The 19,302-nt window shown below is 35.9% G+C and overlaps 1 protein-coding gene across 1 annotated transcript in view; it reads right to left on the reverse strand.

The window, feature by feature from the left end:
* Positions 1-464: 464 nt before the first annotated feature.
* DCLK1 (doublecortin like kinase 1) overlaps positions 465-19,302 on the reverse strand; it is a 340,507-nt gene continuing 321,669 nt past the window's right edge. The window contains exon 21 of the mRNA XM_042457105.1: positions 465-8,095. Within this exon, the coding sequence (XP_042313039.1) occupies positions 7,931-8,095 (165 nt within the window). The 3' untranslated portion in view covers positions 465-7,930. The remainder of the gene's footprint in view (positions 8,096-19,302) is intronic.

Genomic DNA, 19,302 nt, shown 5'->3' on the forward strand with positions numbered 1-19,302 from the left:
TAAAGCTATTCTTTCTTTCTTTCTTTTTACATTGGCTTCAGAATACTCCCTCACCTCATTGGTCCTGTTCTTATTGTATATTATACAGCATAAATGTCAAAAAGAGCAAGTCAGTTTGCCTATCACTCTAGGCTGAGAAATTACATGCCAGATATTTGCCCATGGCACATTTTTATACTATTAAAAAAGGAAGAAAGATCAGCCTTTGAGAATAGGCATTTATAATGGAAATACCAACAGGGCCTTAGCCATAGCAGCAGCAATAAATATGAAAGACAGTCCCAGCAGGCCATCTAAAGAAAATACAAGAGAAAAACATACTGCAGGCCAGCAAAAACAACAGTGCTTTAATGTACTTGACCTGTGGTCATATGGTAGCAAGGCAGCCCTCCTGAGCCAATTTTTCTTTATCCACAATGTATCTTGCTTTCTTTTAAATGAATTTCCAACCCAATTTTTATTTGCTGAAGTGCTGCCTATATCTCAAGGGTCTTTTGGATGCCTTTGTGCTAATCCCCCTATGTTCACTGAATACAAAACCACTATCTTTTTTTCCAATAGTTTTATTGACAGATTTGGCTTTGCATGTTGTATTATGCACCACATTGAAATTAGATGAGGGCTACTTGCAGAGTAGTAACATTGTCAATGACTGAAGTCTTACTTTCCCCTCTAACAGTCTGAAGCAAATCTATGTATTGGTTGATCATTAACAAGTTTCTGCTACAATGGCAAGGAAGGAAAAGGTTCCTTAAATATGAAGTTTGAACAGGTCTCATCTACAAGGATGATTGACACAATGCATATAATGATATAGCTTCCCCCTAACTAGTAGTCCTATCCAGCCTTAAAACTGATTTTCAAGATTCTCTCAAAAGGAAACATATTGTAGGTTTATCCATAGGAAAAGACAATATTGAACTGCAATCCTGTGCCTATTTACTTGCGAGAAAAGTGTAAACCTGCAAAGGATTGGGCTAAGATAACCTATGCCACCTTAGTAAACTCTGTGTTTAAGTACTTTTTAAAAAAATGGTATCTGGAATCACTTGCAGTAATAATCAAATGTATAACTATAGACTTACACTGCCTTAATGACGCATAATATTTGCAAAAAATAGAAAATAAAATAAAAGTGGTTATAGAAATCTTCAAACATCATGACTTAAGTTATTTTGAACTTGAAAGTTTCCAGGAATGTTCTGAACAAAAAGAGAAAGAGAGAGAGAGAGAGAGAGAGAGAGAGAGAGAGAGAAAACGTACCACACTGGCTAAAACAGCAAAGCAGTTTGAATACACCAAATGTAATCTGCATGCCTTGTGCTTTTGTGTTAACCCTCTGAGTACAAGTAATCAAAATGTTTTTTGTAGGTAAGCATTGGCAAATTAATATTCTGTAAATAGATTGCTGGTATCAATAATATTCTGTTTTATTCAGATTCCTGTATTTAGAATGAATCAGAATGTAATGGGCAGTTTATAGTTCTCAATGTAAGTAACACTGATTTACTTTGGAGGTTAAGTGACTATGAAATATTGCAATGAGTGCAAAATGGCATGTATTCAATTCAGATATTTTCCTTCAAGTTTCATTCAGCATGAGTATGGCAGTGCTGCTTCAGACATGTGCACATATCACTCGTTCACGTGACACTTGAACAATAGCTGACATACATAGTCTCTATTGAAATGCATTCAGTTGGATTCTGACTGTGATAACTAAAATCTCATTTATTTCAGTGGGTCTACCCTACATATGAGTACATCTAGATTCAATCTATTGACTGTATTAGATGCCAATGAATGATACAGCATGCTAGTATAAGCTATGTGATCACTTCTACTATAAGGTATAGCAGCAAAATAAATCACAAAGTCTTCTATCCATGGTTTGCTTATTGCAACATTTGAAGTCAGCAGTCTTGCTTCGGCCCTCCATAACAAATCAGTCTTAAGCTTATTGCTCTGGTTTGTTACAGATACATCATAATGCCAGGTTCAGACATCACAATAAACAAACCATGTTTAGATGGGAGTAGTCAAGCAGTGTATCTACAAGCATGCTGCATCATTCCTGATAAAGCTGAGTCCTACAGGATTCTGACTTACTACAATGTCCACTATCTTTGATGTTAAATGAAACCTCCCTCTGAAGTTTGCTCTGTAATGATGCTTTCACACATGACAGTAATCACTTGACATTTCAGTAATGATGTAGAAAATGTATATACTGTATGTAAAAAGGACTTAAGAAAGGAAACCCTATGCAATGTTAATACTGTAGTTTTACTGCATTTGCCCAATAAAAAGTCTACAACTCTGGTCAACTGATCCTTGTTCTATAATGTTGCAAAAATGTTTCAGTTAAAATGGAATTTTATGCATTTCTCATTATCACGGTATCTCTCTGCCAGGTAAGTATCCTTGGCTAAGATCAAGTGCAGTATGAATTTGTCTAACAAAATGCAACCATTATTTAAGTATACTGTTCAACCAACTTTCAATATGATATCTTTTGGTATGTTTATTTGTTTTAATTTTTTTGAAATATCTTCAGTTCCTATTTTGGGGGAAAGGTAGGGTGTAAGTGGATGGAGTGGAAAGAAGAAGGAGGAGCGCATGTTCATTTGCAATTGCATCTCCACAGAGTATCTTCATTTACAAATCTATTGTCATGATCATCATTACAATCATGGTTTGTGAGAGGATGAGAACCATCCCATTTAAGGATTTTGAAAATTAAAAGCCATAAGTGTCTTCTCAAAGAGTTCATACAGTTAATGCCAATAAAACATAAGCCAGCTATCAAACTCTTGAATGGGATTAGCAGGAAACATGATGTTGATGGAATTTTTGTCTGTAAATGGTATAATACGGAGCAAGAAAGAAAGAGATTCCAATATCATTTTAAAAATGTTATTCCTACTTTCACAAAAAAATAAAAAAGGAAGTGGTGGGAAGACTTCACACAGATTTCACATGATGCTGCACAGCCATAATATAAAGCATGTTTAGGCGTTATTTTCTCACAGCTCATATTCCTTAATTAAGATGAATGAAAGTCTTTGCTTTCAAAGTGCCAATTTCTCTACGGAAAGTCAAGGAAGGAATGTTATTAATGGCACTTTACGTCACAGGATTGCATTTATTATAGCAGGAAGAATATTATGTGACTTGTCATAACAACACTCACACAGCCCTGCAGGCTACACCCTTTGGCCATAAATCAATGTTTCTTTCAGTCATCAATGTGTACAAAGTCTAATTTGTTTCAAAGGACCAGTGATTCAAGTTATAATGGATTTCCTAAACCTTATTGACCATTCTATAGGAATATTTGGCAGTGATAAAATACTGATGGGTAGATTCCTTTGTATTCCAAGTAGCATAGGTCAACTAATTAAAAATATCTAGTTGATTAATAATCTTTTAATTACCTATTTTTACATAAATTTGCATTTTGTAAAACATATGGGTCTATTTCCAAGATACTGTAAGATAACATTCACTTTAACAAAGCCACCAGTAATTAGAAGAAAGCGACATCTTTAATATTTGGTTTTCACTTTCCTGTTACACAAACATACTTCAGCCAAAACAGTTTCTAATATAAAGAGATCTGCATTTAATTTGTAGACCCATCAATAAGAATTTGCCTTCACCAATTAACATTAGACCCACTGATTGAACATAGTAGGCTAGATCCAATTGTTAGTTCCAACTAGATTTTCCCCATTTCATCAGCTGCTGAACGATAAATCAACACTTATGTGTTACCAAAATCCTGTTATTTCAATAAACCTACTCCAGTTGGAATTAGCAATTGGATTTAGCCCACTAACAACCAGAGTTTGCTGCCTTAAAAATATATTACAAATTATATCTTGCAATGTGTAAATAATATGTGTGTGATTATGTCCTCAAAGAAAAACTTCAATAAAAATCCAAACAATAACTGTCCTTCTGCAACAGGAAAAGATCCTGTTCAGAGCCATTAGGGTTCATCTGTCATTTAGGGTTTTGAAACTACATTTTTTCCCCCGACACCCTAACACAGAACATATTCATAAAAATGATTCAAAGCTTGTCAGCTGGTTGTGAAGCAACTCCATGTTTGCTATTCTCACTGACCTTGTGATGCCCCCTGGCTGCATATGCATTTTAAGCAAACTACCAGTGAGTGTGGAAACAAAAATAGTTGACAAATTCTCAGGGCCTAAAAGATTTGGGATATCGAAACCATTACTTTCAGTTCTCATCCCTACCCATGATGCTGTAATCTAAGAAGCTTCCTTTTCCTGTTTTCGTTCTCACCGGTCTAGATTAAACTATGATTTTGCCTTGGTTGAATAATAAAAATAAAAGTGTATGCCGATGTCTCAATACAAAACACATAAAAACAGATCAGAGTCAGGAGAAATATAGACCATCAGTTCTTAAGGACAAAGTAGGGAGACAGTTGCAAACCAAAAAGAAATGGACAAAAATGTATATATTTGTGGAATTATGAATTATTTTATTGGACCAATTGTTTGCCAGTGCATCAGACAAGCACCTTCAACCTTTTTATTACCTATTTTACTCTGATTTCTCACATGCTCTTGCATACAGATCATATCACATGTGAAACTGGGGACTGGTCTTTAAAACAGTAACTATATACAAACAGCTCCAATGATGAATAAGCAAAACTGCTTAAGGGAAATTTCATAATTTGCTGATGCTAGATGCACCTTCAGATTTTTGTTTATGAAGTTCATAGAGAAGCAACACACACACACACACATAAAATACTTAGCAGTCAATAATTGTTGTAAGAATTAGGTTTGAAACAGTTGAACCATACTATTGTGCAATAAATTCTTGCATTATTAAAATTATCAATGTGATTTTGATGCTTGGCCAGCTCTATAAGCTCTATGAGTCTGACTACACATTGATACACCGAGTAGGGGAAATAAGCCTCAGGCTCACTGCTTCCCTTCTCCCACATGCCTAAAAGTTGATAAGTAGACTTGCACATAGCCATGTGGATAGGTCCTGCACATCTTTTCAGTGCAGTCGCTGACTTGTACTGGCACTGATTCTCAAAAGCACTGCTTTTTCATAAAAGATCATGTAATGGAGGAGTGTGTAAGAACTACTCTAGTGCTTACACACTGTGCTCTATCTCAAATGAACTAACTTTGCACTCAGCTTATGTATAACTCACTTTTGAGATGAATGCCTGTGATGAAACTGGCAAGCAATTTGGCAGAAATGGCTCCAATGTATTTGATATTATGATATAATCAAGTGTCTTGCACTTTCTTGGCTCAAGTCTTTGCCAGAGTTTTGGCTGCACAATTGCCACTAACTATAAACAGCCCCAATGAGAACAGGATTGCAGCCTTTTGAGAATGCCCTCCTCCCCCATTAGTTATTTTGCCTCTCAAATATCAAGGCAACACTTCTAAAACCTGAATGTGAGATTTCATTTCAATATCTAACATTTCTGCTAAAGTAGAGATATTGTTGGACTGCAGCTCCCATAATCCCTCATCATTGGCTAAGCTGGCTAGGGCTGATGGGAATTGCACTCCACCAATGTCTGCAGGATCAAATGGTTTTCAACATCCTTTATTCAGAATTATATCTAAAAAGGAAGTTTTACAAGAATAAAAAGCCCAGTTGGAGTGACTGAAAAGATACAGTTTTTACAAGCATCATTACATTTGGAGTCAAAATTTTCAAAAAGTTAAATGTCATTTAATTATGTGAAGACGAAGGCTTTCATTTAATTATATTTTCAAAATGCCAATTAACACAAAGTTTTGGAATTTTTATCCTACATGCTATCTTTCATATGCATTAAACTTTCACATTAAACTCTGGGAAACAGTATTCATACAAGCACACAAAGCCAGCTTTCTCTAACTCTGGTGTATCCAAGAAGTATGGGTCATCATCCGCAGCCAGCATCTGGTGCACCGTATTGTAATTCAACACACCTGGGCCACCAGATTGGGGAATGCTGTATTAGGGGAAAAAGCACTATTCATTTAGGAATAAATTTCACATTAGTTCTCCTTAGAATAGACCTACTGAAAACTGATGCTTCTAGTCCTCTATGTAGGACTAATGCTGGATTTATTCCATGATTTTTAAATCACACTTTATTGATGTTGGGAAATCTTCTTTCTTAAAGTACAGTTTCTGTAATATAATGATTTCCTTCTGAAAGCATTTTGTTGCACTCACTGTGAATAGAATTCCTCATCATAAGAGCAACGCAAGAGTATTCTCTGAAGAAAGAATCCATGGTACTTAAAAATTGATTATATTTATTGCTGCCTCCCATATGTAGTCTTCCAATGTATCCTCTGTGCAGGTAAAAAAACAACAACAACCCAAAACACATAAATAAGTAGAAAGTAAAATTCTATATGCTACAGAAGTTGAGTACTTTTTCAAACAGACTCCCAAAAAATAGCTTTGCAACCAGAGAACTGCAGGCGGAAATGCTGAGTTGCTACACCACTCTCAGAATCTTGTTCTTAGGCAGTTCTACTGCCAGTGGGGGGAAAACTCAACTACCATTTTAAAATGGTAGTTTATGAGCTTAGAAATTATTAGACTCCCTAGATGTAATAGCGTAAGAGGAGGTTGCAGGTTATTCAAAAATATTTAAGAGCCAGCAAGATTTTCCTAAGAACCAGCTTGGAGGTCAAACCAGCTTTGTGAGCTCTACAAGAAGTGCCTGGTAGCTTCCATGTCACTGGGGCAATGGTTCTCCTCTGAGGAGATTATCACACAGGGAAAAGTACGTCCTTTTCCCATCCTTATTGCATGATTGTGCGAAGAACTTTCATATGACATTGCACTTATCCAGTTATTATCCTAACACTGAAGTGCAATTGATGCAATCTCATGAAATACTTTCTGACAACATCATGCTGATCCTGTCATTGTTCCATCAATGAGGTGGAATTGTTCCATCATTTCCCTTCATTTTTCATTAACTGAATAATCCGTTAATACTAGTGACAGGACAATTCCACTTCACTTACAGGATAATCACCAGATAAACACGACATGTATGATATCCTTTCGAGCAATTGTGATAAGGACAGGATTGTGATCTGTTTTGCTCCTGTCCCTGTCCCGTCCCTCATCTGATAATCTCCTGGGTTTTAATAAACGATTCTCTCCGGGATGCTGAACCTTATCCCCCAAACTTGTTCAGTACCTCGGATAGCCATTAAAGTTCTAACTAAACCCCAGGGTGGATTCATGGCCTCACTGACATAGGAGACACCAGCAGCTACCAGTAATAATGCAGGTAACTTATTACTACGCCCATTTAAAAAAGTATCACTTGCTATTGGGTGACTTTTTGTACCCATGCATAAAAGCAAACAACCATATATATATATATATATATATATATATATATATGCCCATCTCCTGTAATTATTTACCACTTTGGTCAGATGACCAAATAAAGAGCTGTAGGAAAATAAGTGTTGATGATAAAGTTCCAGGTTTCAAGGTAATTTAAATTTATGCACTCAGAGGGTTAACATATGCTTAAGCCACACACAGTAGCTCCTAGCTCAAATGATGAAAACATTCATTGCTTCTATCCCCTTTTGAAAATTATATATATATATATATATGTATATGTATATATATTTTTTAAAAAAGCAAAATAGTCTTAACCCTTTGAGGATCATATTAGCAGCAAGTCACAATCTAGACAGAGAACAAGATCATTTCAGTCATTTAGGAAATTATTATTACAAAGATACTGTAAACACCCTTTTTTCTGTTTCCTTCGTCAAGCAACTGATATAGACAAAAATCAAATGAAACAGTTGCACATGGGTTTGGAGGACTTTTTTTCAGAATCTCAAAGGGTTAAGCCAAGACCTTCAGCAGAAGTGGTTTATTAAAAGGGTGAATTAGGTGAGCGAACAGTCTCAGATGAACTTGGTGAATAGTCTTCCGATTCGGAGTTGAGTTCAGGAGGTGCTTGCTGTGCCTTGTAACGTTCCCTCACATCCGGGTTGCGTCTTCGTCGGAAAACCTGCCTCTCCTTATCAAGAGCGGTGGTCTGACAGGGGCATAAAATGAGAATAAATGAAATTAGGCTGTGTATATAGTGGCAAATCTGGCTCCCATGTGTTTAACATTCCTCCCTTTCCATCAATACTGGAGCTAAAACTGTCCAAGTCAAATCAAAATGGGTTCCCCCTCCCTAAATTTTGCAGGATTTAATTCGTAACATAGCTATATTCAGGGGAAAAAAACATAACCCAACTATTAAAGAGGCAGCAAAACATCGTCAAGCATATACAGTGATGTCTGTGTGTGCACGTGATATGTTACACTTCTGGATTCTATTATTTCATTAAAGTAATGGGTTCAGGTTTCAGGCAAATGCACACAGGCCCTGCTATTCTGTTTTCAAAGTAGGCCACTACTCTGTCAGGAAAAGTAAAGTTTCAGAATGATTTGATCGCATGAGGGGGCTAACTGTTTGCCAATATTTTCAAAACAGTGTATTAAAAAACATCAACCACTGTCAAAACCTTAGATCATTATAAGGATTTCAGGCCTGAGTTTGCAAGTCCTTAGTAGGGCTTTAATAACATAGTGTTTTGGGGACTCTCATTTCTGGAGTTGCCATAAGTCAAAGCCAATGAGAGGACACTTAACAACAACAGAGAAGGAAGAGATATACGCAGAAAAGAGCACAACTCTGAACCTTCTTCCTGTGTAGAACTACACATTATGGTCTTCAGCAAGAAGAGCTACCTGAGTTTCCAGAAAGATGATGTAATCTATGTATGTAGTATTTATATGTGTATGTTCCTAAATATTCATTTCACAAACTATGAGGGACAGCTGTTTTGATATTCTGCTCATTAAAAAAAATCCTTTCTAAGGAATTTGTAATCTACGGGCCTCAGCCAGTATAAGTGTTCCAGATACCTAATACCTGGGGAAGAACCAGACAAAGGGAGAACGAAGTGGTAATAAAAGTTTATCTTTGGATTTTACACAAGAGAAACATTCAATTGCCAAAGAGACAAACAATATTTGGTTCAAGAAACAGCTTGTCTCTTCCAACTGTAGGGACAGTGGCAGCAAAAGTATCAAAACAGCCTCCAGCTATATCCATATTCTACATCCTCCCTGAATATATGTGCTGCTACTTAAATTACAACCATGAAATTTCAAAGTCACTGTAAATAGCCTAATTTAACACAGGGATTAAGCATGTCCATGTACCTAACTAAGTTAATTTAGGTGGCACTTCAATATAAGGTGATCTGAAAGCAGGATAAAGATTTAGCCTCTAGACCGCAAACACCCACTTGAGAGTGAAGGAGGCTAAAACCTACTGAAAACTAAATGAATCTAAGTGTTAAGTCAGAAATGCTGGAAATCATTCTCTTTGTCATAATGATCTCTTTAAAAATAATGCAATAAAGAGATTTTTTTTAACTTCAAAAGACGTGTAATTTTCTCTTGGGATATAGGCAACTATTTTACTTCTACAAAATGTACCAGGTATATTGCAATCCTGGTTACAGAATGGAGATGCATTTGTAGATTGAATGTTTTAAAGAAAACAAAATCCATCAGGATAGAGTAGGCTAATATTATAGCAAACCATGCTCCAAAATAATGCAATCAGGGCTCAAAAATGATGTAATAAAGGCAGAAGATGGACAATGCTTCTAGAGCAAATGGATTCAGTTAGGCTGAATTGTTCCACTAATAGTTTTATGGCTAGAATCTTTAAAGCACTAATACAGAGTGGTAATAAAAGTTCATCTTTGGGTTTTAAACAACAATAATTTTAAATAAGGATGCTAAAATCCAATTGCTACGGTTTGCCAAAGGGCCTTTGTTTATTGCTGATCCTTGGAAAAGACTTGACCATTTTCAAAGCTCTGTGCATTGCTTTGCCTTAGAAGCAACTTTATGATTATATTTTAATATGAAGCAGAAGACTTTTGGGATCATATTCATGTTACAAATATAACATTTACAGTATATAATTCTCTGTAACAAATGGAAAGCATGGCATACATTACTATCCTATGACATACAGATTTACATTTTAAAATCTTTTTAATGCTTGAAAGGAGTTTGTTTAAAGGCCTGACTCGCATCGCATCATTTTTATATTAATCCCAGACTCACAAGATTTCCTTCCTTAGAAGGAAAGCTTGATTGAAAATATGGAGACTACAATCAAGCCACCAGAGTGGCATTGTGCTAGTGTTACTGAAGTCAATTGCCTTGACCCAGCCAAGTATCTGTGCATGCAGATGAAGGCTTCTACAGATGTATCTAGCTACATACTTCATATGAAAGTACATACTATGGGTGCAATTCCCCAGATGGAAAAATGAAAGAAAAGCAGAAAGACCTATTAGCAAATATTGAAACTACTGGCTAATTGATTACCAACTGGCTGTGTGCAGGAATGAATAAAAGCCAACATAGCTGTAAATGATTCCTCAAATGTGGATCATGACTAATTTCTTACAGTTGTGTTGCATTAAAATTACTCAAACATGGTGCATGTTGTTGCCATCCACTTAGGTTTTTCTTTATGCTAATCCACACAGAAAGATCACCTTATGTTGCATGGTAATTTGTTTGCAGGATATCATCTGGTTTATACTGGAGAGATGCATGATCACCAGTACTGAATTATGTGAATATATTTGACAATGAAGAATTCTACCATACAACTGAAAGTCACCTACCAAAGGATTAAGTGCTCTTGCATTCAAAATGTACCCTAAAGACTGGAATTCCTTGTACATGACTAATTTAATATCATAGAATCCAACAAATTTATATGGAAACAGTAGTGCATACTAATGCTCTGTTTCTTTGAAAATAGTTTACTCACTTAAAGGCACTTTTGAGAACATAATGACATCCCTCCTATACTTAGCAAATACAGTTTCAGGAGATTTTAGTAATATTGTAACTTTCCACCTGTTTTACACCAAGATGCTCAGTGATGCTTGATCTGGTTCTTTATGGGTTTCCACACATCCCTTATAATTAATAAGATACTATAAAGTACACTCATGAGTCAGAGTCCAAGAAATTCCAGCTCACTATTATATTATGATGGGAGCAATAGGAAGCCATTATTTCATCTGGAGGTCAGAACTGCTGAAAGTTTTAAGGAAAAGGAATAACCTAGAAAATCTTAAAGGGAATATAAAGCTAATTTCTATATATCTAATTAGCAACACATATCTAATTGTTTAGTGCTAATGAATTTGAAATATCTTTCATAAAGCAACCATGGCTGCAAGACCCATATATCAACAAGATTTGTCATAATGATTGCCATTCTTTGAGACGCTACTATACTGTGATTCTCATGACTCAAAACATGCCCCCTGAAAGGTGCTATTATTCTACAAGGTTGCTAATCACTGGATTTATGGAAAGTGATTTTCTATTGCTCTAGTTTCATTGCTAGTTGTGTAATAGCTAGCAAAAAAGTCATTTTTATTAACACAGGAATTTTGCTGCATGTTTTATCTCTTAGGACATCTATTATTGCTATTAGATATAGAACTGGAGTGTGGGTGGTGCCAATAACACACCTGTCTGTCCATTCTTCCAGATGTCTTTACAGTTTGTTGGCAGTTCAGAAACAGTCAGCTGGCAGAGCCAGAAAATGACAACCATGGCACGTCATGCATATATTTTTACACTACTGTTACATTAACTATGAATACTTTATAAGGATGCAATTCATTTATGTTTGAAGAAGCAACTTCTAGCAATTTTCTTCCTATTTGCGTCTTTGAAAACTTTACATTGTGGTACTCTCCCTGTACAAAATTTGCACATGGTTGTTTTCTGCAGAAAATAGTATTTAAGTGCAGAAATATTTTTTGCACAGAAAAGCCTGTTTCACTTGCAGAAAACAGCATCTTCTGAGCAAAACAACAATGTGCAAATTTTGCACAGAATAAATCCCAAACTGCAAAATTTCTCATCAGTCTAGGATTTTTCTCAACATTTGAGAAACATGTTTTTCAACTATTTTCCAATGATTTTTAAAAATATTCTATCCATCTGTAATAGATAAAAGCACAAATACAATTTAATATTGGAGGCATAAAGATACTTGCTGGTACAGTTTGGCTAGTTTGTGCAACTGGTTGCAAAACTGACCCAGCAGCACAACTGCTTATGCTAATGCCTTGCAAAACTGCATGCAATCTGTAAATCTGCAGGTTTATGAATCATTCAGCCCTGTAGAAGATGTTGAACTGCACCCCCCAGCAACCCTAACCAGCACAGCCAAAGGTGAAGAATGCTAAGAGTTGCAGTCAAACAACATCTGGAGTGCCACATGATTCCTACTCCTGAACAAGCATAATGGGCCTTGTGCTACTACAATCACATAAGAGCATGTGGGCCAATACAGCCATAGTACATTATAGTCTATTGCCATTAGCGTCAATTTCAGAACATCAGTATAATGTCACGAGAGTGGGACAGTTACCAGCTTTTCGAAAAGGTCCGGTACTTGATTCTTTACTAACTCAGCTATAGGGTTTACTTTTTCAAGGAAGGTCCCTGAAGAAGGAGAATCAAGTCTCAGTTCATTCTCCAAGGTCTAATCTGCACTGAAGAAATAATGCAGTTTGAAACCACTTTAACTGCAACAGTTCAATGCTATGGAATTCTGGGATTTGTGGTTTTTGGAGACATTTAGACTTCCCTGTAAGAGTGCTGTGGTGCCACAACAAATTACAAATCCCAGGATTCTGCAGCATTGACTCATGGCAGTTAAAGTGGTGTCAAGCTGCATTATTTCTGTAGTGCAAATTAGATCTAAAATATCCATATAACAGTGCCCCTCCCAAATTAATATATTACAATTTTTAATTTTTATTTACTAGGATATATCACACTTTGTATATAAACAGTTTGTATGTAAACAGTAATTACAGACAATGAAAACATTAAACAACTATGCACAATTTAAATTTGGACAATCTTCTTAAATACGTGATGGCAGACATGTTGCAGTGGACTAAGGGTTTAATATCAAGTGAGGTGTTATATGTTTCATATTTGTGTGAAGTTAATTTGGAATAAGCAAAACAATAATAATAATAATAATAACTGATGATGACCCTAGAGCTGCTTAGTAGCTTCCAGAAAGAGGTTTACTCAAACACATCCCTGTCCTAATCTGATACAATTTCTTAATCTCAAAGAAATTTTGGAACTGCTGAGTCCACAAAAATTATACATTCACCACAGATGGAGAATTCTTGGGCAGTGAATTGACCAAAACTTTCTTAGGTTTTGTAGCCTGAAGCCAAAGATGCTATCCACTACTAGATCTATGAAAAGAGTCTGCCATACTCATTATGTGCACCATGCACCACAAATAAATCAATGCAGTGGCTGTTGTTACCATATAGCAGGGAGAAGGTAATAGTGTTGCCTATGTTTACCATATTACATTATTATACTTCAGACTGGAGTTTGCAAAATTTACATTATGGAACTATAACTCACTGAATCTGTGTGCTACAGAAAACACACCCTGGTTTCCAAAAGCTGTTGTCCACACAGAAAAAAAGCTTTTCCATGTTTTGCTTTAGACAAAATCAGTTAACAGAAGATACAGCAAAATACAGATGCTTTGTGAAGGCATTTCATCGGCCACTGTGTCAGCAGAATTTGATTTGATCCAGAATGGCTGTTTTTATATTCAGGGTACTCTTTTTTTTAAGTCACTGCTATTCTACAGTTGTATCTAATATTCTTCCTCACTAAAATGAAAACACTAGAACAAGACTATCAGAATGAGGTCAAAATGACATTAAAATCCAGATGTTAAATATGTTAAAGTTGTTCAAGGATGGTTAAATATTGATATATACTTGCTCAGTGAGGTGTAGGAAATACACTGAAAATGTGAAAGGTTACAAAAATCCTGTCATTTCTTTTTCTCAAGAGGACACAGTGTTACCTTCATTGTCTTTTCTATTTTTTCTCATGTTGAGTTTTCTTGCTATTATCCTTGCTTCTCTTAAAAATGGGCAACTGGATACACCAGAACAAAATCATTTCTGTTATCTATTAAAGTGTTAAAAACAACATGTTTAGAAATGTCATAATGGTATGGTTTCCCTGGTTGTGCTGTTTTAATTACAGGAAGCAATGCAATGTTTAAAATTCTTCCTATATTAGGCAAAACAGCACTCTGCTAAACACAGAAAGTATGTTGGAAGGCAGGCTAGTCTAGATGTTTTCTTCCTGACATAGATTCCTATTCTGAAGAAAGTTCAATAAGTGCAATCTACTCAGTTTTGCTTTGATTTTGAAATTTGGTGAATAGTATTGCAGAGATTCTGAGGAAACTATAAAATTCCAGTTAAGTGTGAGAGGACTAATAATTTCAATAATGAAAGGAAGATTAAAAGAAAAGGGGAAGCTTCTTTATGAAAGAAATCTTTCATATTCCTGGGTAGTAGAGGTCATGGACCAGGTTTTTCATAGCAGAATGCCAGCAAAATTTAAAAATTGTTGACCAAGTAGTCAGTTTTCCCTATTAAAAATACATTTACATGCTTGTACCAACTGCACAGTAACCATTTATAGTAATGCATGGTAATGCTGGCTCAGTCTAGTGAATAGTTATATGACTAGATTTAATTGTCTTAGTGGAACCTCTTACTTTGAACACATTTTTCCCATGTAGGTAAAGACTGTTTTATTTACAAACACAAGAGTAAAGGAGAATTCTGACCATCACCAAGTGATGGCTCTCAGGAAACAAGATGGGGAAGATTTTGCATGTGACCTCAAAGAGTCCCTTCCAGCCAACTGCCTCATATACAGTACTGGATTAGATGGATTAAAGGCTCAACTCACTATAGGAGAGCTATGTTTCCTTGTGAGAACAAGGTCTTGCTTAAAATATCAAAGTCCTTTTTTATTTGTTGAGCTATTATAACTGCTTATGACCACTTATGTGTACTTGAAAATCTAGACCAGACTAGCTACAACACTTTATAAAGACCATGGTTTACCATAATGCTAGGTTTAAGAAACAAACACATAAAACATGAAAAGCCTGGCAGCTTTTAGACACAGAGACATAAAATGATTATCTTTGTGGAGTCATGGCCAAAGTTCATTGGTGCTTTTGTGGTATAAATTTCCATGGAACACAGTTCTGTATAAGAATTAACATGCAATTTACATAACAAGGGCATCTGTATTTAACCCTTTCTTTATGTATGTGCGGGGGGGAGGCACTGCTGCTCACAGTTTGCTTGTACTTTGAAACCCAGAAGAAGATCACACCAAAGGTGTTTCTTTTGTGGTTTAGTTAGCTTTGTACAAACACAGTGTGCAGATCCTGAGGGAAGCCACTGGTAATGGTTTCTCAAGACCAAACATGCAATGTATAGATAAAAACCAGTAACTGTGTGGTCAGCATGCTGTGTTAATTCCTTTTGGGTACTTCTGCAATATTTCCAGATATATTGCAAAGTCTTGTCTAAGTACATGCTTACCTTGAAATGCTAAGTCTCCTCCTTTTGCTTTACTCACTCTAAATGTTCCATGATCACATTGCTATCATCATTCATGGAAGGTAATTGTCAGGATGCATACTTGTGAGAACAAGGCATTAATTGCACAATCATTTTCTTTACATCTAATGCCAATATCACATATTTTTCAAATGCATATTCAAGTGTGTTATCTTTAAAATAAACTTTTAATTGCAGGGTAACAACTGGACTGCAAAGCATCTGCGAAGGGAGCCATGTAAACTTCTCTGGTCTGCAAATGTCTTGAGCAAAAATCAGGAGCCCCAAGAGACGGGACTGGCAGGAGGTAGGGATGACTATTTAGGATTACTGTTTTATTTTATTGTATTTTAAAAACATAGGGCAAAATCCATTTGCTAGTCCCAGTCCAGACCAGACCACTGTGATGAATCAATGGAGCTTATCACTCAGCATTTTAAACCAGCTCCAGCCTCCCATCCTGCTGGGATGCAGGATGGAGGCGGGGATTATCACACACTAAATTGCCACTGAAACACCAACTGCCATCAGCCCAGGTCCCAGCTGCATTCCACAAGCACTTTTTAGATGTTGAAAAACTTTCTGACTTTCTAAAAAGTGCTGGTGGAGCACGGCTTGGACCCGGCTGGGTCTCAGGCTAATGGTGGCAAGCTCCAATATGAGTTACTGAAGTGTTAATCTGCCATTCAACAATCTAGTCTAGTTGGGTCTAGCAATTAGATTTCAGCCAGAGTAAATTATCTCAAGAAGTTTTGCAACAGAAGAGATGTAGATATTTTGAACAAGTAAACTTTAAAAACTGTAATTAATGATATGCAATCAGAAAAAAAATGTTGATTTTTTTACTTAAATACTAAATACTGAAAGTATTACTTTAAGTATTTACTTAAAGTATTTAGCACATGGATGAATTTTTAAACTGGTGGATTGGTTTAAATATAATATGTCTATCCCTCATTCCAAACCAAAGTACCCTGTATGATTTATTTAAAAGAAAAACTTCTGTTTGAATATAATGGGAGAAATACTAATTCTGCCTAGACTACTGCAGTCTGATCCATGCATTTCAGTTAAATTACATGAAAGGAAATAGCTAATTTACTGTAAATGCTTGTGATGACTGCTGCCACCGTTGTGCTAATGAAGGTAAAATTTGCATTTTTTTTCAGCACCAAGACCATATCTTCTAAATGTTATACATTGGATAATCTTCATTACATATTCACAACCAGACCCAATGAACATAAAAAGTAAAACATGCAAAATAGTTACTGGATAAATTAGCAGTGATTGATTTAAGTAGCAAAGGCTTAACATTCATTTCTGTGGCAAATTATACCTTTTAAATAATAAAAAAAACATCAGGAGGAATCACCCCACACTTTCCATTTAACTCACAGTCACAATCCTATCAACACTGTACATTCTAGGAAAAATGCTAAAGAGAGAGGGAGAGCCATGCAATATAATTTTTAAATTAAAAAAAAATCTACAGGTTTTCTTTTTAAGGGAGAAGGGTAACAAAAATGTGCATACTTTGAAAACACAAGCTTATCAGCACACATACAATGCATTAGATTTCACTGAACTGGAGAAAAGCTTCTAATTACTATGTTATGTCAATGCATTGTTCAGTCTATAACGTAAGGGTAGTGGTTGCGAGCGAAGAATTTAAAATGACAGTATATAATTTCAGATCTCCAAGATAAATATATATATACATACATACATATATACATGGATATCTAGGTATTGCTATCCTGTTGCTACGTGTCCAGGACAGAAAAGCACAGGATAGTAGATGCCTTAAGACCATCAACATAAAAAGATACTCCTGCTTGAACCCATCCATTTTGTTTTTCTGTATACACTGTCCTTTTAACTCTAGGGATAACTTGATACTGAGCATGTGCAATGGAGAGAAAGCTTGCAATGTCAGTGTGGATAATGGGTGGGGGGGAAAAGGGGAGGAAATGAAGGGGTGTGGCATCTCAATCAAGATCAAAACGAAACCGAAAAAGCAGCATATGGACTGGGTAACAAATAAAAAAAAACATGTTTATTCACTGAAGGAACTGGTTAATGGAGACTGCCAGCACGTTGCCATGGAAACACTGACTGTTGGAGCTGTACCATCTCATACCTTATCCAATACATTCCTGGTTGTTGGTAGTAGTCCAAAGACCCTGATCTCTTGATGGTAAACCCGTGGTCCAGCTGAGCAGAGAGAAATGGGGCAACTCAGTGGATCGGCATTGTGCTAGAGAATTAAGACCTCCAGACCAAAACTGTTCCTTATTTAGTGCATATTTATTGTTCACTTTCACAAGGTAGTACTGAACTCTAACATCCTGTTCTTTATGCCTCTTTAAGTGCATAGCACTGGAAATGGGAAAACAAGAAAATAATAAACAAATAATAAAGAAGAAACTAGTCCCCATGTCCATCTGGCTAGATTAGACTCTCACTTTAAACTTAATACCAGTTGCTTGTGGCAAGGCACATTTATATTTCTGGCAAATACTTTTGTTTATAGAGAAACAGGAGCGGGCTGTCTCAGATTCCATGTGTATTCCCCCCGTTTAACCAAAAGGAAAAACAAAAAAGATGTATGATGTGGTTTCCTTTTTTGCTAAAAATAACAATGGTAAGCATTCTCAGGGCCAGAATAGGCCAGATTACACAGTGACTGAATTATCCTTCATATTTGTGAAAATGTGTGTAGAATGAAGAGAATCACATTTGGACATTCCTCTCAATTATTTTTTCAATGAAGTTGTTTGATTTCGTAAAGATTATAGGTTCCTGGATATCTATGTGTTAATGCAACACAATCAGCTAAAAATAATCAAGTACAAGGTTAAGATCATGGCGATGTCTCATTCACAAGGTTGCCATGAGTCGAAGTCAACTCGAAAGTGGCTAAGAACAAACAAGGTTGCATTGCAATATCTGTTAAAACATGTACCAAATTTGAAGCAATCTTATTTTTTTTAAAAAAAAAATCTTGCTCTATATGGAGCTATCTTGGAGACATGTATTCCATCTCGTTTTTTCAGTTGCACTGAGAGTGAGATAACAGCAGAAAGGTGTTATTTTTCTGACCTTTCCACGGTGGATTGACTGGGGCACCACTTAATAGGTAATTAAATGCTATTTTCGTGCAAAAATTCTTCAGAGACACAGAGGAAAGGCACACTGCAGTTTAATACAGGAGAATTCAGCAGTGGCTAAATCTATAAAGGGAGACAAAGATCTTTCTTCTTTTGTTTGACTCATTAGAACAAAAATGCAGTGAAGGAATGCTGAAAGTTTACAATTAAAATTACAAGAGGTAGTTTGAAATATTTCCCTCAAACCAGCTATTTATTTAGTGCAGTGCATTATCTTGCCCCTGAAGCCACAGGGCAAAAAGTTTTTTTCAAAAATGCTTTGTTTATGTTCTTTCATCAACCCACGTTTTGGCCTATGAAAAATATTTTAAAACATCTTAAATTATTGAATGCTTCCTGTTGAAAAACATGCCCCCTTTACATTTCTTCTCATACCCAAGTAGCTTGATCTACTATTGCCATCTACTGGCCTCTAAATGTAATGTACCTCTAAATCACAAAGACTAGCTCTCTATGAGAATTTAGATTGAATATTTCATTATTATTACACTGCAATTTGAATCCTGAAAATATTTATAGGGAATTTGGCT

Source organism: Sceloporus undulatus, chromosome 3 (assembly GCF_019175285.1).
Source record: "Sceloporus undulatus isolate JIND9_A2432 ecotype Alabama chromosome 3, SceUnd_v1.1, whole genome shotgun sequence".
Lineage (NCBI taxonomy): Eukaryota > Metazoa > Chordata > Lepidosauria > Squamata > Phrynosomatidae > Sceloporus > Sceloporus undulatus.